Source organism: Ambystoma mexicanum, chromosome 3p (genome assembly GCF_040938575.1).
Source record: "Ambystoma mexicanum isolate Mex_15411 chromosome 3p, UKY_AmexF1_1, whole genome shotgun sequence".
In the NCBI taxonomy this organism is placed as follows: Eukaryota; Metazoa; Chordata; class Amphibia; order Caudata; family Ambystomatidae; genus Ambystoma; species Ambystoma mexicanum.
In genome coordinates, this window is record NC_090925.1 from 150,072,683 (window position 1) to 150,095,225 (window position 22,543).

At 47.3% G+C, this 22,543-nt stretch overlaps 1 protein-coding gene across 1 annotated transcript in view; it reads right to left on the reverse strand.

Annotated features, from left to right (window-relative positions):
• LOC138580179 (C-type lectin domain family 2 member D-like) overlaps positions 1–22,543 on the reverse strand; it is a 67,765-nt gene that overhangs the window by 23,972 nt on the left and 21,250 nt on the right. Inside the window, exon 3 of the mRNA XM_069650507.1 lies at positions 16,472–16,701. Within this exon, the coding sequence (XP_069506608.1) occupies positions 16,472–16,701 (230 nt within the window). The remainder of the gene's footprint in view (positions 1–16,471; positions 16,702–22,543) is intronic.

Genomic DNA, 22,543 nt, shown 5'->3' on the forward strand with positions numbered 1-22,543 from the left:
AAGGAGAATTCTCATAACTCCAATCAAAAAGAGGGCCCCAAACCACAACATAAGGGTAAGCCACCTGGGAAACCAAATCAGGCTAGTGCACCTTCTGGACCCAAACCAAAAGGAGAACAAGGCACCCAGTCATCAAACATTTGGGAAATGTTACGTTTGTGGGTCAACTGACCACGTGAAAGGGGATCCCAGATGTAAGGGTAAACCTTCAGGGGTCCACACTGTCTCCTTAGCCTTCCCCGGAGGAAGAAGTACCTATGGCAAGTGGAAACTTTCACCTACTGGCTGATGAACCCATGAGAGTCTCAGCTAGTGTTTCTTTAGTGTCCCTGGGTTTGTGGGAACAAGAGAATATAGGTATCTGGGATGAAATTATAGATGATACTAAAGAGTATTATAAAGATAGTGTTCTTGTTTATGGCCAGGAGACTCCTGCCATCTGACACACTGGAGCCAGCATAACTGTGGTTGTGTTGATGAATAATATTTCAAGGTAGGGGATGTTGCTAAGGCACCCAAACGCCTAACCAGGTTAGTTGGAGGCCCTGTGCAAATGCTTTCCCAGTTACCAGCTCTCATCCAGTGCAATGACATGATTGTCAAGATGCCCGTTAGTGTGCAGAGTGAAGTGCCTGGGAGAGTCCTGTTGGGTAATGACTTAAAATCGCTGGAGTTGTGTGTAGCACCCAGAGGCCTCCCAGTAAAAGGAGACAGGAGCTCACTAGGCCTGCAAGGGAGAGGACGTTGAGAAGCTCTCCATGGGACTTGATAGAGGAAACTATCACCCCCAGTCCACAGGACTTACTAACTGCTATTTCAAAAAAGAAAGAGGCAAAGGGGAAACCTAAGACCTCAGAGAAGAAAGCAGATAGCACCCATGTGCTACCTACATGGACATCCCCAAGATTGTCCAAAGTCACACCTTTGACTCCTCCACCAGCTGAGGCTCAGTGTGAGGTATAACCCAGTGTGGTTGATCCCGTTTCTGAAGAAACAGATCTGGAAGACGACCTTACTCTAGTTGGAGATCTGGATCCCGTTGACCATCCTGAGCTGCAGTCTTTACTGGCAGAAGGTGGACCCAACTTCAGCAGAGGACAAAGTGTCCTACTCTTGAAGGTCTTCGACACCAGGCAGCTTCTCAGCTTGATGGGCAAGAGCCTGGGAAGCATAGGTTGCAGTGGGAAGATGGACTCTTCTACAGTAAACCAACTGAGTCTATCCCTGGGGAGTGCAAAAGACTTGTAGTGCCCCTAGAAAACAGACTCCAGTTCCTACAGTTGGCCCATGAGATACCTTTGGCTGGTCACTTGAGTTTCAAAATGACCAAGGAAAGGCCCTCTTTATACTTCTACTGGCCTAAAATGGGTGCAGAAGTTGACAAATTTTGTAGGAGCTGTCACACTTGCCAAACTTCTGGCAAGAGGGGAGTCAAGAATGTGGCACCATTGGTGCCTCTCCCAGTGGTGGGAGTTCCTTTTGAGAGGGTGGGCATCGACATTGTTGGTCCCCTTGATCCTCCCACATCTTCAGGAAACAGGTTTATCCTTGTTGTAGTAGACCATGCTACTAGATATCCTGAGGCGATACCTATGAGAACTGTTACAGCTCAGGCTTTGGCTAAGGCTCTACTTAGTATTTTTACCAGAGTAGGGTTTCCTAAGGAAGCAATACCATCCCCAAACCAATGTACTGGTAGAGAGGTTTAATCTTACTATGAAGAGCATGATCGGTGCTTTAGAAGCACCCCTTAAAAGAAAATGGGACCTTTTACTGCCATGCCTTCCCTTTGTTTAGAGAGAAGTCCCTCAGGAGGGAGTTGGATATAGTCCCTTTGAACTTCTTTATGGTCAATCCAGTAAGAGGTCCTTTGGCGCCGATTAAGCAGGGGTTGGAGAGTGCTCCTCCCCCCCGCCCCCAAGCCAGTCAGAGCGACAATGTGATAGGTCTCCAGAGGAGAAAGTCACACGTGATGGCAGAAGCTAGTGATAACTTGAAAGCAGGTCAGGCTCTAGTCAAACATTGGCATGAACAGAAGGCCAACATGGTTGAGTTTGCTCAAGACCAGCTTGTACTAGTTATGGTGCCTACAAGGCAGAGGGCCTTGCAGGACAAATGGATAGGACCCTTTAAGGTTGAGGGAAAACTTGGAGAGGTGAACTATCTGGTGGACTTAGGAAGACCTAAGGAGGCTCCCAGAGTCTTTCACACCAACCGTTTGAAGGCATATGTCTCGAGGCCAGAAGTGGGAGCTTTGCTTCTAGCTTCAGCTCAAGAGGAGGAGAGTGAACCTCTACCTGACCTCCTCAGGGGACAACCTTTGGATGGGAAAATAGGAGTTCATCTCTCTTCTAATCTGACATCTGAACACCAGGAGGAGAGCAAGTTTATGTTAAATCAGTTTGCCTCCCCGTTTTCACCATTACCAGGCTTGACCCCTTGGGGCCAGCATGATATGCAAACTGGTGACCGTTTACCTGTGAAAAACAGGGGTCACAGAATGTCAGACCATGTAAGAAACCACATAAACGAAGAGGTCAACAAGATGCTTGATCTCTGGGTTATAGAGCCCTCTACCAGTTCATGGTCTAGTCCAGTTGTTCTAGTACCAAAGGCAGGCTCCAAGGATTTGAGATTCTGTGTGGACTATAGAGCTCTAAATGCAGTCACAAAGACTGATGCACATCCTTTACCAAAGACAGATGAACTGGTGGATAAACTTGGTGCAGCCAAGTACCTCAATACATTTGATCTGACATCAGGCTATTGGCAAAAAGCCCTGACAGACCATGCCAAGGAGAAAACTACATTTCCAACCCCAGCAGGCCTCTACCAGTTTATGGTTATGCCTTTTGGATTAAAAAATCCATCTGCTACATTCCAAAGGATGGTCAATCAAGTTCTGAATGGGATGGGGGACTTCTGCATGGCATACTTGGATGACATTGCAGTGTTCAACCCTACTTGGAAAGAACATGTTGACCACTTAGGCTATGTACTGCAGGCTCTTGGGCAGGCACATCTGACCATAAAGGCAAGCAAATGTCAAATTGGTCAGAGCAAAGTGGTCTACCTTGGCCATGAGGTAGTAGGAGGTGAAATAAGGCCATTGCCTAGCAAGGTACAAGCTGTACAAAACTGGGCCACCCCTACTACTCAAACCCAGGTGAGAGCCTTCCTAGGTCTCACTGGGTACTACAGGAATTTCATTGAGAACTATGGGACCATAGCTTCTCCATTGAATGTAGTCTCTTCTCCAAAATTCCCTAAAAAGGTCAGACGGAATGAGGAGTGCACTCAAGCCTTTGAAAACCTGAAGAAAGCCCTTTATCATGCTCCAGTCCTAAGAGCTCCTGATTCTCACCAACTCTTCATTGTGCAGACAGATGCCTGCAATACAGGTATAAGTATAGGTGCAGTCCTCAGTCAACTGGATGAGAAAGGTAGAGACCACCCCATTTGCTTCATCAGCAGGGAGCTGAAGGAACCAGAAACAAGGTGTGCAACCATTGAGAGTGAATGCTTTGCTACTGTGTGGTCTCTGAAGAGGTTTAGACCATACTTGTATGGATCTACTTTTGTGATTCAGACAGACCACCAACTCTTGAGATGGTTAATGTAAATGAAAGGAGAAAACCCAAAACTATTAAGATAGTCAATCTGCCTGCAAGGGTTTGATTTCACCATTGAGCACAGGTCAGGATGTCAGCACCAAAATGCTGATGGTCTCTCTAGGAGGTTTGTAAACGACCAGAGTGAAGAGATTCAGCCAGAAGCGGATTAAATCCTCCTGTACCTTAGTCTGGTGGGTGGGGGAGGAGGGGCAGTGTTAGGGAGAATTCTCCAGAATGGCTAATTTCCCTTACCTATTGAGCTCCTCAGGATTTATTTTTTTCACCTGGTAAGAGTGCAAGCCTTTTTTGCCCCACTCTTACATGCGTTTGCTGTGTGTTGTACACTTTTTTGCTCATGAACATACTCCATAGGCATCTTTTTACTGGGTGTCACACAGCACCTTTAGTGCAGTGACACAGGGTTGTCTTTTTTTCAGACTTCCCACTTTAAACTCCATTTTCTGGGACCGACTACCGTCTCCCAGAACATGTAAAGTTGCCATTGACTTTACTAGTCTTTTTAAACCTACAGACCCAGCACAACCTATCTTCCAATAGAGTACTGGAAGGGTTAATAGTTATCCCGTTTTGTCTGTTTCTCATGGAAAATTATTTTGTACCCCTTTCTCTAAGATTTGGCTGGTGGCAGTGGCATCTAACATTATTATTCTACCGCAAGCTATGAAACGTTAGAGGCTATGGTGGTAGCCTATAACTAAACCACTGTACCCCTTTTATTTGGGTCCGGTTGGGTTTATTCGCCATTTCTTTTTGTAAAAATGTCTCTCGTGTTTTACTGCGTGCCAAACCAGGTTTGGTTCCTTTGTTCGCCGTCCTTTAGCGGCCCTCCTTAGGCGCCCAAGTGGGACAGGATGTGAGGGAGGGGTTTGAGGCCCCCTGCACAGGGTCTCCTTGGAGACCCAAGTCGCACTCTAGTTTGATTAGCTAGGTGACTGTCCTGCCAGGACAGACACCCTGCTGTGTGATTGACAGCCAGGCTTTGTGAATGGGGGAAAACTGCTTATGAGCATGTCTCTGGGACTTGGAAGGCAGAGTCGCCACTAGATCGAGAGAACCGAAGAGAAACTGATGCTTCTACTGGACATCCCGGTGAAGCCCTGCTGCAGGTCCAAATACACCGAAACATTGAGAGAGGAGACCTGAAAGGAATCTTCTTCCCTTGAGCCTGGTGGGACCACTCAGCTCGCCAAACGCCAGACATCAGTCGTCTTCTTGTTCGAATTCGCTGTGCCTCACTGCAGTGAACCGGATAGCCAGGTGGAGAGGAACCTGTTGGGTCTTAAGGAGCGCACCTTTTATTCGACGTTTTGCTCCGCTACTGGCTTCTTCCCTGGGCAGTGCAGGACCCTCCAAGCTTCTTCCTCCTTGTCAGTACGACAGTCGCTTCAGGAACCGTGAGCCTGCAGGAACTGCCAGGAAATTCTGCCTCAGCTACAGCATTCTTCTTTTGTTTGATATAGTTAACCATTTTATTAAGCATCATGTGAAAAACCACTAGATTCCTACAAGAAAATAAATAGTTTAAATTACAGGAACCAGAATTGTGATTTTAGGTTTGATAAAATAGTTGTAGGCAGCCTGCTTGAATAAGTGCTACCTCACAAGGAGGGGTGAATGGTCCTACATCTCCCTGGTCATGTGTACTTTTATGGCTGTGTGGCATACATCATTGTCTAGGGCAAGAACACAAATCCTGGCCAGACCTCCTGCAATTCAGCCTCTCAGAATGATGTCTTTGAGGTTGCAGCAGAATGTTTTTTTTTTTAAACTCTTTTTTATTAGTGGTCCAGAAAACACAAAACACAGTTACAACTCCATCGTACAAATTGAAATCAACATGGTACGGTAATAGAGAGAAACAACAGTACATATAACCTGAATCTTCCCAAGGTAGCGAGTCTAAACATCACTGTCTTCATCAGAGATTATATCACAAAGAAACATTCTGAGAGGTCCCCCAATATCCTTAGGCCTGCACACCGAAGGGCGTGTGAGGACAAACTGTTCTTCAGCTTCGTTTACATAGACCAGCTCCCGGAGGAACTGCTTAACAGTGGGTGGCGCTGGATTTTTCCATTGTTGCAGAATACATTTTTTGGCCACTGCACATGTGACATTGAACAGTCTTCTGATCTTTTCGGAGCACTTTCCTATATCTCCGAATAAGTATTTCTGTGGAGTCAATACCGGGGGGATTTCTTCAAGTACATCCGCCACCTCCCTCCAGAACCCAGCTACCACCAAGCAGCTCTAGTACGTGTGGAACGAGCCAGCGTAGTCTGCTTTGCATTTGGGGCATGGACTCGGAGTATCTGAAACAAACTTGGCTATCTTGGCCGGGGTGTAGGGCAATCTGTTACGAATTTTAAACTGGATCACTCGTAGTCCAGAATTCAAGGAAACCTTCTTGGTAAGAGAGCAGTACCTGTCCCAAGTCTTATCGGGATCTGGAGATCTCTTTCCCATTTATCCCTGTTCAAATTGGCCGTGGGTGCGTATGCCTGTACTATGGCATATAGACTGGATACCCTCAAGCGGTCCCCGGCCGTGATCATCTGCACGCAGGGGTGTGTAGGGGGTTTATCGGGGAAAGACGCCCAGTGTTTCTGGAAGGCCGATCTCATACGATAGTATTGAAGAACCCCAAGTTGGCCCCTGCCAAATGCCCCAGTTATCGGCTGAAGGGTCGCGAACTTCACCTCGATAAACATATCTCCCAGGCGCATCTCGTCACCAGGATCCCAGGCTGACCGTAGACAGACATGTGTCGGAGGGATGCCAGGGTAGTTCCAGAGGGAGACCTCCGGGTTATATGGGGGTCGACAATCCTAGTTTCTTGAATATTACCCTCCAGGCACCAACCGTGCAACTGCGGGTTGAAATCACATGTAGCCCTATAATGAGCATCAAAAATTACAGACTGTATGTTCGTGGGAGAGGTGGTGAGTTCTTCTACATCTACGTGCGGGGGGGGGGGCCCATCCCTAGAATACCAATATTTAGAGAATTGGGCCTGGGAAACATAATAATACAGTTCAAATTCAGGAGCTGCCAGGCCACCCGAAGAGTATGGTTCAGTTATTTTCCCCCATCCAATTATCGGAGTCTGCCCATGCCATAAGAAGGATGTAGCCATTGACCTAATTTTTAGTGAAAAAGAGTCTTCCCGGCCAAATCGATAAGTTCACAAACAGGTACAGTAATTTAGGCAGAACTACCATTTTAAGGACTGCTATCCTGCCATGTAGTGATATCGGAAGGCGGTCCCTTAATAGCAGTTTAGTCTTTAGGGCCTGTAGTATGACATTGTGATTGTCAGTGGATAACCTATTTTTCCCGTGCGACACAAGTATCTAATGGACTCATTGGACCATATCAGCCCGCCCAGTAAGCCAGGGCAGCCAGTCGCCGGTGTAAGAGGGGAAAACCTCTGACTTATCCTTGTTTATGGAGTACCCAGCGTATGAAGTAAATTCTTGAATCTCCGCAATTACGGGAATTAGGTTGTTTTCCGGTTCACAGATATATAAGAGCGTGTCGTCCGTGTACAGGGATATTAGTTGGGTTGACCCCTTCAGGTTAATGCCCCTGTTGGAATGTCGAAGCCTGACCGCTATTGCCATTGTTTCTATTGTTAAGGCAAATAGTATAGGCGAAAATGGGCAGCCCTGCCTAGTGCCCCGCCCCAACAGAAACATATTCGAGATTGCCTGATTGGTCAGGACTCGGGTCCCGGGTTTCGTGTAAAGCAATTTCACGTACCTAATGAAGTTCGGGCCTATCCCAAATGCCTCAAGTACTGCCAGTAAGTAGGCCCAGGACACAGAATCGAAGGCCTTCTCAGCATCCAATGATACGGCCACAGCGTTCCTGCCCGGGTCAATTTGGGCCATTATGCCAAAGAGCCTACGCAAGTTAAGTGCCATAGATCTAGCGGGTACAAGCCCATTCTGATCAGGGTGAACAATTGCCGGGACCGCCGGTAAAAGCCTGTTGGCCAGTACCTTGGCGAATATTTTGGCATCTGTATTAATAAGAGATATCGGCCTGTAGGACGACATATCCTGAGGAGGGCGGCGAGGTTTAGGGAGAACAGTTATTAACGCCTCTCTCATAGATGGAGGCAATATGTTACATTGAAGGGATTATTCCCAGACTCGCAATAACAATGGAGCAAGCTCCGCACTGTACTCCTTGTAGAACTCAGCACCCAGGCAGTCTAACCCCGGAGCTTTATTGGACGTTAAATCTTTGATCGCCTCAGCAATCTCATCTGTAGTGAGAGGTTGGTCCAGTGCCTTGCGGGTCTCCTCATGCAGTTTCAGCATCGACAGTGCCGCAAGGTATGCCCCCCATCACAGTGGCCGATTTAGTATCCCTATTTTTATACAATCGTTCGTAAAACCCAGCAAACTCAGCATTAATCTCGTTTTCATTTACCACAACCGCGCCGCTGGGCGCCTGTATGGTGGTAATTCGATTAGTGTGCCTGTCCTGTTTGAGTAGATTAGATAGTGTCCTACCCGCCTTGTTGCCCTCGCCATACCTACGGGCTCGGATCGGTGCGGCAATGAACGGCACTTCCCTAGAGGCTAGCCTGCTGAATTCCTGAAGATGTTGCTGTATGTCCGCTAATATGGCTTTGTCATGGGTGCGAGCATAAGTGTCCTCCAGTAATTTCAGTTTACCTTCAGTCTGGGCCAGTTCAGCCCGAACTCCCTTAAGAAGACCAACAGATTTGGAAAGTAGTGTGCCTCTGACCCAGACCTTGAAGGATTCCCACACCGTGGAACATTTATCGACTGAGACCATGTTAATTTCAAGGAGCCCCTCCACCACCCCGGGGTCCCTCAGCAAACCCTCGGGCATCCTCCACCTCTTGGGGGGGGGGGAGGGGTCTAGGGCAATTATGGAACGTGACCTCAAGTGTTATAGGGGCATGGTCAGACAGCGTGCGGGCCAGTATTTCACATGACTTTGTTCCAGCAATCAAAGAGGGGGAGACAAACCAGTAATCGATTCTGGACTCGGAATCATGTACCGATGAATAATAAGTGTAACCCCTCGCAGTCGGATGGAGGACTCGCCAGGCATCCTCGAGGAAGAGCTGAGAGAGGACACTTTGCATAGTGAGAACAGCCCTGCTTGGTGCTCTAACAATCGTGCTGGATCTATCAAGTACCGGGTCCATAGCAATATTGAAATCTCCTCCCCACACTATAGTAGGAACATCGATAGCAGAGATCAATTGGTACACATCTGTATAAAAAGCGGGGTCATCAATGTTCAGCCCATAAGTTTTGACCAACAATATCCACTGACCTGCGATCGAGCCCCAGACAAGAACATACCTACCCTGAGGGTCTAGTTTATGGCCATCGAGCCGAAGCCCAAGATTCGGGTGTATGAGTGTAGCGACCCCCCTGGACTGGGATGAGTAGTTGGTACAGAACCTGGACTTGCCCCAACCAGGCATCAGGAAATCGTTATCGGTTCCAACAGTATGAGTTTCCTGTAGCATGACAATTTGGGCACCGTGTCTGACAATGTAATTTCCCACCTTCTTGGCTTTCAAAGGATTATTTAAACCTCTTACATTCCATGAAACAAGTTTAACCCTCAAAGCGTGAGCAGAGCTTTACAAAAAAATTGTACGGATAGTAACGCCAAACCCCCAGATGTAGTGTTAGACATTGTGGACCGTGTCAGTGCATTCCAGACCAATTGTTTAAACAGTAACTTATAACCATTTCCCAGAAGAACAACCTCAGAACAGAGCCCCATGCAGTGGGTGAGCCTTCTCACTACACACCATGGGGTGCGAACCAAACAGTCCCCAACTTCCCCCCCCAACCCGCCCACCGCCCTCACCGTCTCCCACAACTTGACAGTGTCCGACCCCAAACTTGTGGGATACTCCCAGGGTAGCCATGTTGCCTCACATGACCGCCACCACTCACAGAAGATGGCTGACTGTAATCTCAGATCAAAAGGACCCATGAAATAGGGCCAACACCTACTGAATGCCAAATCATGAAAGCATGCAATGCCTAGTCCGCCGGTCGAGGTCTATTGTTCGGGGCAGGTCGCTCTCCTCTTGGAGGGAGGGATATAGAAGACTCATATGATAGGGCTTCGGATGGGTTCTCAAAAAAGTGCGACCTTCCAGCATGCTGGATTCTCATTTTGGCCGGAAACATCAAGGCGTACGTGATCTGTCGCTCTCTGAGGAGCGGTTCATAAGAGCGTCTGCTCGCCTGAACAGAGGCGGAGAAGTCAGGATAGATATGTATACGGTTACCCTCATAGTGTGGTGTGCCGGTCTCTCTGGCCAAACGGAGGATTGTGTCTCTGTCCCTGTAGTTCAGTAGACGAGCAATTATAGTTTGCAGTGGTGCCCCCGGTTTGGGCGCCGGTGCTAGGGTGCGGTGCGCCCTCTCAACAAGAAAGTGCTCGGACAATGCCTCGGGCCTAAATAAGGATTTAAAGAGTCCTTCCATATATTTCTCCATTTGGCCCTTACCGAAGGATTCGGCCACACCAACCATGAGGTTTCTTCTGGACCTGGATTCAAGGTCCTCGCACTTGGTCTTCAGCTTACTCATTGTGTCTTTAATATAGCATCTCTCTCGACTGTGGTGCCCAATAGTATCCTCGTTAGCACTTATCCTGTCTTCAGCCTCAGTGACACGCGCACTCTCCTTATCTATTCTGGCCTTCAAGGAGCCTATAGTGGCAACTATCTCATCCAGTTTGGTATTCACAGCCAGGAATCCGTTCTGAACTAGCGTGGCCAGTTTATCCTCTCTGTCCAAAACATACCGATCACCCTGTTCTCCCTCATCCGGCTGCGTGCCAATTGTCACTGAGTGGCTAGCCGTATTGATAAATGTGTCCATAGGGCCCTTCTTCTTGCATCCAGGGGTTTTAGAGGCTCTGTTTGACTTGCCAGGCTCCCCCATGTTTGTATCGAATCTGTGCGTATATTAGATCTGGCACAGGATCTCCGCAGGGTCAAGGCCCCCCACTTCAGGGAGTGGACACAAGGGGACCTAAGTGTGGCAGTGCGTCACCGCAAAATAGCGAGATCCGGATGAATTGCATCCTCCCACGTATATAAAGTCCAGTGCACCAGCGAGACACCCAGTATAGTGGCCCCCCCAGGGGTCCTCCCCAGCCGGTAGGGCGAAACCAGAAAGGCTGCGTATCAGTTGCACCGAGGGGGTGACTAGTCGTCCCAGCCAGCAGGGATCAGCCACCAGCAAGCCGTAGGGTGCATTGTACTCCAATTTATAAGGAGACTGTGGGTCTAGAGAGGCAGATAGAGCGCGGGAGGTGGTCCGCAGCCCCAAACCAGGAGTTCGAGAGACACTCTTGCACCCAGCACCAGACGCCACCTCATCTAACAAGCGAGACAATCCACGAGTCCCAGGTGTACAACCCAGTTAGCAACGGCTGTTCGTAGGGGTATCAGCATTCAGCACCACGGCAACCAAGAGGCACCCGAAGCGTACAAAGTCAATAGGTGGGAGTGTGGGCCCAGCAGACCATATGTGAGGGATAGCCGGCCCCCAGCCGACAAGCCAAGCGGAGAGGCTCAGAGGGGGGCAAGCGGCGCAGCAGGGGGGGGCAACGTCTGCCAGGGGGGGGGGCTCAAAACCATAAGGGAGCGGCTCACGCGGCACCGCCAGGGCTCCGTGTCTCCTCCTCCCCCACCCGGCAGCGGCTCACCTGGTTCATCGGGTTTGGCGGCGACAGGATCGTGCACTGGCAGAAGTCGCGTAACATCAGGGCGAGGGAAGGAGGTCCGAAAGGCAGCGACGGGTCAAGGATTGGACCGGGACACGGTCAGACCATCCAGCGCAGCAACGGGTCTTCCACAGCGTCCCCTACGAAGGATGTCAGGATCCGACACCAAGGAGAAAGCTCCGCTCAGCAGCGGCCCTCAACACTCAGCAGCCGCGACAATCGGGTAAGTTCCTCTGGAGCCGGGAGTCGGCCCGGGAGCGCCGGCGGAACTCTGCGAGGGCAGAGCTTGATGATGCAGTACCGCGGAGGGCTCAGATTTTCACCAACCGTGCACGAGCCCGCTCGCAATCGGCACATCAAATTCCAGCAAACCAGCCAGCCCAAGTACGGATCTATAAGCTCAGGATGTAAAGGCGGCGCGGGAGCTTCGGGCTTAAGCGGCCATTTCTCAGTGCGCAAGCCCCCCCCTGCTGCAGAATTTTCTTTTAAGATACTGTGCAAATCCGGTCATTCCTTTCGTCCGACTGCGGTGAAAGTGTTTTAAATCTTTCACCTCTCCGAAGGCTTGTCCTTCTCTACTCCGTTGAATAACTTTTCTTCCGACCAACTTCATTTTGAACTCTTGGCAAAGACTTAACCGCAAACTACTCTGAACTGTGTGATCCTCTGTGAAGACTCTGAACCATTAACATTGGCCTAGTCCCATTTACTTGAATCCTAGTCGTAGTAAGCCTTTTCTAGATGCTTGTCTATTAACTTGTTGGTGCCGTTTGATTTGAGATAACCTTGTCTTTTCTCACTTTTAAATTGCTGGAGTGCCATTTTGCTCACACTTCATTTTGAGCCTAACTTGTCCAGAATTGATTGGGGGTTATTGTAGTGTATTAAGATTGTGATTTTCTGCTGCTTTATAATAGTGTACTGTTTTATAACTGATGGTGTAAATAAATGTATATTCTTTTACTCAGAAACCTTGAGTCAGTGTTTGTTTGAACCATAGGAATTGCTGTCCTTTGTGTAACTACTGATACTGCTCACTTTACTCTTGAGATGATAAGTCTGGCTGCTAAGCCATCGCTACCACTTTACTGTGTAATTTGTACTTGCATTTGTAGTCTTAATTGTGTGTGGTGTTCCCAAAGGGTACTGCATATGATTCTGCCTAACACTTGCCCAATTACCCTCGGATTACCCTCGGAAAGGACCAAGTCTCCTTCTACACCATGAAATGAAGTTGCCCCATAAGTGTGGGGCCCGTAACTAACCGAAGTGATCACTGTCATACTTCCCCCCCCCTCCCCCCCCTCCCCTGGCCTAACAAGGACTGTGCTTGTACAAGTGGGAAGCAAAATGGAGTGTTCCACCTCATACCCATTTGCCTGTGTGGATGAGCCTAGTGTGGTCCAGCCCCCACCCTCAATGACATGCATATGTAGGCAGGACTAGCGCTGTTCATTGGGCCAGCTCTCGCCGGATCCGAGGTCCGGCACCAGATGTGTAGCCGGATCTTGTGATCCGACCAGTGTCAGCTGTCCCAAAACTCTGCTCTGCACTTGGGGAGAAAAAAAAAATTAATAAAACAAAATAAGCACCCGTGAGAAAACTAACTTCCTCTGGTGACCTCATGCAAGAGGTCATGAGAGGAAGTTAGTCCTCAGCCACTACCGAGTTTATTGATGCAGTGTTTGTCAGCCACATGGACACAGCTTATTTATGCAATGCTTGTAAGAAACCTGTATCCGACAAACATTGCATAAATAAATATCCCTATTAACATCACACACGATGCAGCCACCCAACTGCTTTCAGAGGGGAGCTGCAGGAGCTGTACTGGGTGTGGTTCAAGTACAAGAAAAACAATACTTATGGCGAACAGAAATCACCCTGTTTGAATAGTTTTTTTTGTATAAAATGGGATGCACATTGTGCATTTTAAAGAATGAAGTGGAAGGATACTCAGCAGAGGCAGGGGATTCGAGATTGCCAGGATTCAGTGGGTGTCTTAAATCATCATCACACCATGGTGGCAGAGGGTGATAATGGGATCAAGAGGTTCTGGTCAATGGATGGGGAAATCTGTGCTTGGGCACAGAGAATAGTCGTGAGTCATGAAAAATGCTAATCTTTCAGCAACACGTGCATCCATGTCCTGGCATTGAATGTGAGCCACCATAGGTCAGCTGTCATGCTTTCACGGTGTGAGCAGTAGTAACAATCTGCAATGATTGCATGGCCTTTGTCCAGAGCTTGGAGTTCTTTCTTGCACATTTTGGGTTCAGCCCGGATGGGACAGGGAATGCCATGACCGGCTTATTACTCAAGGCCACTCCTGGGCTCGATTGTAACTCAATGTATCAAGTATTTTTTGGTCAGATGCTGTTTGAATTATTTGAAGACTTTAATACTTCAAAGGCTGATAAATCCAGCAGTATTAAATTGATATTGGTCACCCTTGTTACTAACGGGACAACAGCCTTTTGCCAACAGCGGTTTTTTGATGGAATTTCTACTGAAGAAATGGAGTTGAAAAAACCTAATTGAAATATATATGGGGTATAAGGGGTTAAAAGGAATGGGGAAGGGTTTGGGGTGAGGTTAAAAACATAAGGAAATGGGAGCACCCCCGCCACCAAATTACAAAAATAATTTGCATTTCTGTGAGGTTTTTTAAATTGATAAAATAATTGAAAAATCTATTGTCCCCAAAACGACATAGAACCGTTACTAACACGGTTGTCAAATAGCAACAGAACCTATAACAGGGCATCATTAGGACATTGCCCACCAGTTACCAGACAAAACAGTTCATGGAGCAGGGAACTCAGCAATAACTGAATAACATGCAAATGACATGTTTCTGATACCATACTTCTCATTTGTGTGCCTGTACACCCCCCTACCCTACATAGATGGAAGCCAGTTGTGCTGTGGCTATGAAATATACTCAAGGTCACATGGTGGCAACCATGAAACAAATGGCAAACATAGAAGGAATTGGGCAGAGCCGGAGATCTTCTAAAAGTTTGGAAATGGCAACAGCTAGAGTCTTTTTTGGGGGGACAGTCCCCTCGAGTACGGACTGTGATGAAGGAAGACTAGGAATGGGTGGAATGAAGATTGTAGTCAAGTAGTCGAGTAATTTATTTAAAGATGCCATTCTCTCCGACAGACTATAGCCCCAAATATACAGTCTTCAAGGATCTACACTGCCACTAAAATAAAAGAATGGACAGATGTATCAGATGGGGGTGTCGGGGTGAAGCCAAGTGGCCTCTGTGACGTGGATCTGAAAGGAACCAATGCAGAAGACGATGACTGAATTCTCCTTAGCTAAGATGGAGGACAAGACGAGGCACTATGACCATGCCCTGGCCAATGACCAACTGGCTCTATGCCCCATGTATGTACAGTATTCACATCAAGGCCTGCCTGGGCATATTCCTTGTAGCTCCCTTGCCAAGTACTGCTCGCCTGGTCGATTCATTTGATACTTTACTTAAGGTTTGGTATCCTACCAGTTTTGGCCTATGCCGGGGCTTGGGTTGGAATGCCTCGTGAGACGAGAACTTGCAGGGTGTGTGGAGAAGCGCTTGAGACTACAAGACATTTTGACTCAAGGCACCAAATTGCAGTGTTTGTATGACAAGGGATATGCCAAGTACAGAAATGTAAAAACGGACCAATTTTGGAGCCTGTTGTATGGGGCTAAATCTCTTGGTTCTCACGGTGGAGGCTTTTCAGATCTGGAATATTGTTAACATTAGATTATGTGACTGAATGGTTTAAGCTTGATTGTTCCTTTTGATTTAAAATGTATTTTATAATGGTTTATAAGGAATAGCTTGGAAATCATTTTTCTGTATCATAGTATGTATTTGAAATGTTTTTATTTTATAAATGGTTTTATGTGTAGTGTGAAAGGCTAAACCATATGCACTTAAATTTAAAACACATTTAAAAAAATAAAATAAAAAAGCCCTCCACTAGACCTGTAGCCAGGCCCCAAGAGATCCATAACTTCCAACTCGCGCCCCCCCCCCCCCCCGCCCTCCTCTGGCGAGCCTGCCGCTGTGCCTCTGGATTCTACATGGGGGCCCCGTGTTACAGGGACCAGCAACCAGCCTGTTACTCACCTAGGTCCGATTGTGATCGATGTGGAAGGGGCGGGGGCCAGAAACGCAAAGACTGTCCTGTTAACAGGACAAGAAAAGTGGCAAAAGCCAGACCCCGTGGGTCACATATCAAATGGCAGCAGCATCATTAGAGGCCCAGGTTTGGTTCAGAAGCCAGAGTTCAAACGGAAATGTCCGGAATACCCGCTTCCTTCTACCCCAATCTACACTGGATTCTATTTAATGCACATTGCATGTATTGTTTTATGATCCCGCTTTCATTACTGTGAAATAAAACGAACCTATTAGAGGTGTATTGTTGACCTGCTGCCCAGTCTTCTCACAAAGCAAAAACAGAGCTTTAAATGTGCGCGTAGAGCGTGTAGGTTACAGGCAGTCTTTGCTCGGCCCTCAGGCCCTCAACTCCTTTTGCCTTGGCAGTATCCAGAAGCGTGCTTGTGCTCATCACCACCTTTCCCTTCTACTCCAGGTTTCGACTACAGTAGCACATTGCTGACTGGTCACTTAGGGTTTCAATTGCCCAATGGCAGCCTTTCTTTGTTCTGCCATGCCAAGGCCCATAAACCTGTCCTGTGATAATCTGCAGCTACTCCATTACTTTACCTACAATTTTGCAACCGAATGAAGCTGCAAGGCGGACTTGTTGGTAGGCACATATATCTGTCATGACCTATGCACCCCACAGCTGCCTTAGATAGGTTGCCAGGTGTAGGACCCCCCCCCCCCAACATCAAAGAAAGGGACCCCCACAGAACCACTGGAATTTCCAACCCGCACTGGTCAGAACAGTAGATTTAAGAACAAGTTCATCTGAACACCTTCTATGTAAATACAGATAAAGGGGTGGTGGGTGTGCACTGATGAAACCTGGTGTTGCGTTTGCCAAGTATGATAATACCGTGTGAATACAAGATGGTAGCAGGAAACAGCGTGAGAGAGGTTCACTCATCTTACCATTTCACGCTGGTTTTCAATCGCGGCCAGCGAGGAGTTCAATGAAGCGCACGCATGTTTAGCATCGTCCCAGTTTTCTTCCTTCTCAGAAAAGAAGTAACACTTGTTCCTGAACCAGATCCATTCATCGCCACAAGGTGGCAGCACTTCACTGTTCTTCACATTCTCGGCACTGCTGGCCACGTCTGGAGCATGGACCTGTGGATCCGGGCACTGACTGCTCTTTAGAACTGTTAAAGCAGGAAGTAATGAAGTAATGTTATAGTCAGGAGGGCAAATGTACAGTGCAATAATTTATGATAAGAACATTCCCCCCACATTGACCACTGCTCAATAGCGTGTGTGACTCGTGTGAGGACTGGATATATACGCCGTTGGGTACAAGGTGAGAACCCCTGGCACTGCTGACTGGCGGCTTTAATCGCCATAGATGTAGAAGGGCACTCCTGGCCACAGGCGACTACCATTATAGATGGCCACTTAATCTGGGATGACCACTTTGTATGCCTCCCAGACTGCTCACCTTGTGCACACTCCCCTCATTGACGGTTATGTATTCTACAGTGCTCTTCCTAAGATGCTCTGCGACTGCAACATCCTGCAGTGATTCGCCTCTCAGTTTCCAAGTGGGGAATCAGGGGTCTTGGTGGGGACACTCTCCACGAGCGGGGAGTGATCCGATAACACCCTGGCCAAATACTCCAGCCCCGAGAATTCAAACTCGTGCTCCTCCCCAGAGAACATGTAGTCTATTCGCATGTATACCTTATGGGGGGCCGAGTAATGGGAGTATCCTCTCTCCTCCCTGTGCCGAGTCCTCCACATGTCTCTCTCAGTTGTAAGCGCATAAATAGCTCATTTAGCACCTTGGCTGGCGGGGATGGCTTCTTGTGCGTCACATCTGACCGATCCCTTGTGGGTTCCAAAGTACAGTTAAAACCTCCACCCCAGAGAAACTTCTCTCCTCTGAAAGGTCCCAACCTTGCATACAATGACCAGACGAACGCAGTAGCGTCATGGTTCGGGGCGTACCTATTTACAATGCAGATTTTCTATCATCCCATGTAAGACCACCATCCTCCCTTCATTATCCTTCTTTGTGGCAGCACTTGGTAACGCAGGGTCCACCCAAATAAGGACCCCCCCTTACGCATACGTAGAGTATGTGGAGCCCACCATAATACCTCCCCATGCCCTTTCTAAGCTGTTCTGTCTTTGTTCATCTAAATGTGTATCTTGTAAAAAAAAACGATCCCAGCTTTATTCCGTTTGATATATACGCACCCTTCTGTGTTTAACATAGCTGTTGAGCCCCCTGACATTCCAGGTCATGATTTTAAAATCGCGTCTACCATTTCTAGAGAGTCAATGCGGTCTCCATCCCATTGCAAGCCACAGTAACTGTTTAATGCAACGTGACAGAATACGTGCTGGGCTATCTTCCCTCCTCCTTCCCCCCCCAAACCCCACTGCAAACAAACTCCAAATCGTCCCGCTATGCCACGCATGCAAGGACTCTCCCGTTTCCACTCCATTCAACCTGGTCACGAGACTAGTCTACTGGTGCCCTACGGGTGGGCACTGTATGGTAGCCCTTAAACTACTTCTACAGGGAGGTAGCGAGTCCGCTCTAGGCGTCCTCCGAGTTTCTGTAACTCACGCTTCAGCTCCTGTAACCTCATCACTTATCTAGCAGCTATCCTGTTACTTAAGGTATTGGTATGAACAGCAGGATTCCCACCATTCCAGTACATATACATCCGCATTGTGGGATGTTTTTACCCATGCATCCGAGCCCTACCTCAAAAGCTGTGCAGTACTGGCATTGAAAACATCATGATGGCCAGAGCTTCCCAGAAAATGCCCAGGGAAAGGCATGAAGAATAGGCTGCCACCCATTTTTGCCGATGTTATGGGCACAGAAGGGCACTGCCTAAAAAACCCCATTGGACTACCCACACAGTAGCCTGAAACCATTGGGAATGGCAATGCTGATTGCCAAAAGCAACCTAGAATTGTGGGGAATTCATTTTCTTAAATCCCAAAAATGGGTGCATTACCAGTACTCACCACTATCAGAAAGCCGGCGTTTTAAAACCACCAGACTTTTTTTTTGTGTGTAAAACTGAATAAATGAACCCAAAGCAGGCCAAAGAAAGACTTACTGAGAGGTGGATACAATGTAAAGTTATATTCTGAAGTGACTTGAAGGTTTATAACAAGACTGGCTGAGCTGTGGATTTCAGCAGTTTAAGTAAATTTGGACTGAAAGACACTAAAAATCTAAATGTTTAAAAGAAATGAGTGACCTACTTTTGAGTGTCACATAGGTTGCAATTGTTTAAATGTCATAGTTTTAAACTTCGAATCAGCATTCTAGCTGCATATGTAAAAATGTTAGTTTTATTTGAATGCAGAAAACTGGGTAACTAAAAGTGACATTAGCTGGGGCCTGGCTTAAGGAACTGGATTCTGCTTGACAACTTCCCCCCAATTGGAGTGAAACTGGATCCACAGCAGTTCCCAGGCCTAGCGGCCTTTTGCTGTTCCCACCAAAAGGGATATGACACTTCTCTGATTGAATTACCTGGGCTCTGCAGGAAATTGAACAAAGCCCTGTCCTGACTCAGGCAAATGTTTTATTGGCAGGAGTCGTAAATGTAGCTTCCTCCTGGAAGGAAAGGGGAGGAGCACTGCCTGTGAGAGCAAGCTGGCTTGGCAGAACGGGAAAAACCAGAAATTCAACCTTGTGCTGGGGGAAAACCACACCCCTTTGGGGCCAGAACATAACTCTAAAAGATGGATCATTCATAGAGCGGACTTGTGAACATTTTATAAATGATACCATAATTCTTGTGATTTTTCTGCCCACATTTTAAGAGGTTTTTAGAACCGGTGGTATGATCTGGGGGCAAGCTAGCAGTTAAGAGGGTATTACTTAAAATGTATGCATGTTAAAAATCTGACACGTCATCAATTAATGTCCATACTCCTTGCGCACATGTGTGTACATTTGGGTTAATGTCCGAAATTGCAAAATCAGTTAAAAAGTGCAAATATTGCCATTTCTGAATGCAAGCCCCCAGGAAGAGCAGATTTGGACAGGGTATACCTCCTGTGATATGTGATGGGTGTATGTAATTTTAAACAAATGTGTACCTGTGCAAATAGGTCTTTTTGATCAAATATAGATTGTGTGCAATTTGACAGGGGAGTGTCCTCTCTGCAAGCCATTAAATGACATCGCTCTGACACTCCACTCCTTTTCCCCAATCAAGAGAGAAAGGAAAGCTTGACCAATGGGCAATTGAGAGAGGGGCTGGCTAGTGATGCTGCACACACACCCACTTTCAAAACACATAAAAGCAGACAGTCAGGACAGAGAGGGACATTCTATTCCATCTGCTGCGGGACGCTCTGCCGGGAAAATCCATACTTTACCTCCATCAACCTCCAGAGAGCCAACATAGAGACTTCAATCTATCCACCTTCAGAGACCAAGACTTTAATTCAGAATTTGTAGCAGAGAGGTCAACTACAAGCCAAATCCCTCTTTAGCAGGCCTCAAATCATTGCCACTATCACAGCCAGGCAAGCTGTTTGAATTCTTTGCAAGAACTCTTGCCATTTGCCAGAAAGCAGTGTTGTATCCAGAGAGAGACCAGTTGAACCGGAGACCGCTGTATCCGGACCCACAGATCTGATCAGAACCAGAGACCCAGACCAGACCAGCAGAGCAGAGCTGACCCAGACCGCTGTTCGCAGAACCAGAGAGCTGACCCAGACCGCTGTGCGCAGAGACCGTCCGTGGCGAGTGAAGAAAACCTGACCAGATCCGTGGCGAGGCCCATTCTATTTCTAAATATATTGTGAGTACCTAGCAGAACTGTGCAGAACCAATCTCTTAGTTAAAATAATATAATTCAATCTATTTTAATCTAACCAGAACTGTCTCCTAGAAGTTGTACCTTGTCATTTTGCAAAACTGTCACTTGTCACTTTGAATTTTAACATTCCAAATCCGAAAAACTACCTTTATTTAATCGCTCATATCTCCGTGACCGTTTGTCTTAGAGACTTGCAGTAACTTTCCTCTGAAAGCTGAGAATCTTGGCTTTTCAACGAACCTAGAACCGCATTCCTACTCCCTATATTTGCCGCAATTTGCAAATTTCTCCACGTGTGAAAACAGCAGCTTCCTTACTTTCATTTGCCAAAAATGCGTTTAACCTGCCAATCATTACTAGAACATTGCTAAAGTAAGCCTGAACTAATTTAAACCAACTAATCATCAACCTGAACATCCAGAGGGAATTAAAATCAGTTTAGCCCATTTTCACTTCATTGCCAGCACATATAAAAGCATTTTGGGTCTGTGTTTTAAACTTCTGTGGTCTAAGCTGCTGGGGTGAACTAAATTACATTTGATTGCATTTCTGAGAACTGTGTGCTTTCCTTCCATTTCCTTGCATTGCATCAAGGGGGGGGGGAGGGGGAGTACATTGCCAGAGAAAAGTGATTACATTGTTTTGTTGAAATCATATTGAGTATTTCCTGTATTGCATTTCATTCAACATTGCATCCATCTGAACTTACATAAAGCATTCTCTACCACCTTATTCTTCTGTTCCTATTTACAAGTGTGCTAGTGCCAGACTATCCATCATTGATTACTGATCAGATTAAGTGTGATATCCAATTATTATTATAAAGTGTGATATATATCTGTATTGTTTATATTCTCAACTACTTCTAGGCTCAGTGGGATTCCAAGAGAGGGGTGTTATAGGGGTAGTCATCCAGAATGCATGAACTGGACATAAAGATATATCAATAAGGGTTTCCATTCAGTATCCCAGACTAGGCATTGACTTGGCTGTAGTGTTGAATTGAATCCTCTTACAGCATGAGTTCCGCTGTTCCAGCACGCCATGGATGTCCCTCTATTCTCTGGAGCATTGATTCTGATCCGCAGTCTCCAGGGTCTGCACAGTGTCCATCCACTCCTGCGCTTCCATTGGCGCCTCAAGAAGAACGACTTCCCATTATGTAATACCTTCAGCTTTGCCGGATACAACAGCATGTATTTCAAGTCAGCCTTTCTAGCAATGTACTGGGCCCTTCTCCTCTGCACCTGGAAGGTATAGTCCGGATAGACCGAAATCTTGGCCGACTCTCTTTGTATCTCTCCCCCCGATCTGGCGTAGGCCAGAATCTTCTCTCTGTCTTCATAGTTTAACACCTTGGCTATTACTGGTCTCGGGGGGGGGGGGGGGTTTCAGGGAGGTGGCCCTGGCAGCAGCCGCTTAACCAGGGAACGATGTGCTCCCTCGATTGTGAACCCCTGTGCGAGTTCCCCGGTCCCCATTTCTTGGAGCAGCATGTTCTCAATGTAGACGGTTGGATCGGACCCTTACGCTTCTTCCGCCAGCCCCACTATTCACACGTTGTTTCTTCGTGTACTCACCTCCATCTTCCAGGAGGTCAACCTTCAGTTGCAGGACATTAATGTCTTTCGCTGCTTGCGTCTTTGCTTCAGTGTTTTCCTTGACCTGTTCCTCAGCTTCCCTGTGCGTTCTGCTATGGTGCTGACATCTTGCTTCAACAGCCCTACATCAATGCGCACTGCATCTATTGTCGTCTGCAGTGCGGCAATGGTTTTCAGGATCTGTCGTTTCCCATCATCCGCCATTCCGCTCTGGGCAGTTGCTTGCTCCTGTTCCTTTTCCTTTTATTCTGCTTCCCGACTACTGGGTGAGCTCTTGGCAAATATGTCCAGGTTGGCTTGCTTATTGCTTGCTTATTTTTGTTCTTATTGTTCTTGGACGCCATCCTTCACCGCATATATTGCTCGGTCTGCGGTGTGCTCCGCCCTATGGAATCTGTACCCCTATTTCGGGTGCTTGCATTACTCTGGATGACTTGCACAATCTTCTGCGTCTAGCGGAGTTCCCTCTGTATTCCCCTTGCCATAAATCGCTGACTCTGTGCGCTCAGATCCATATTACTGCAGCACTTTGGGGTTGGTGGGCTGTGCTTTACAGTGCTCCCATTGTCCACTGCGCCCGCTTC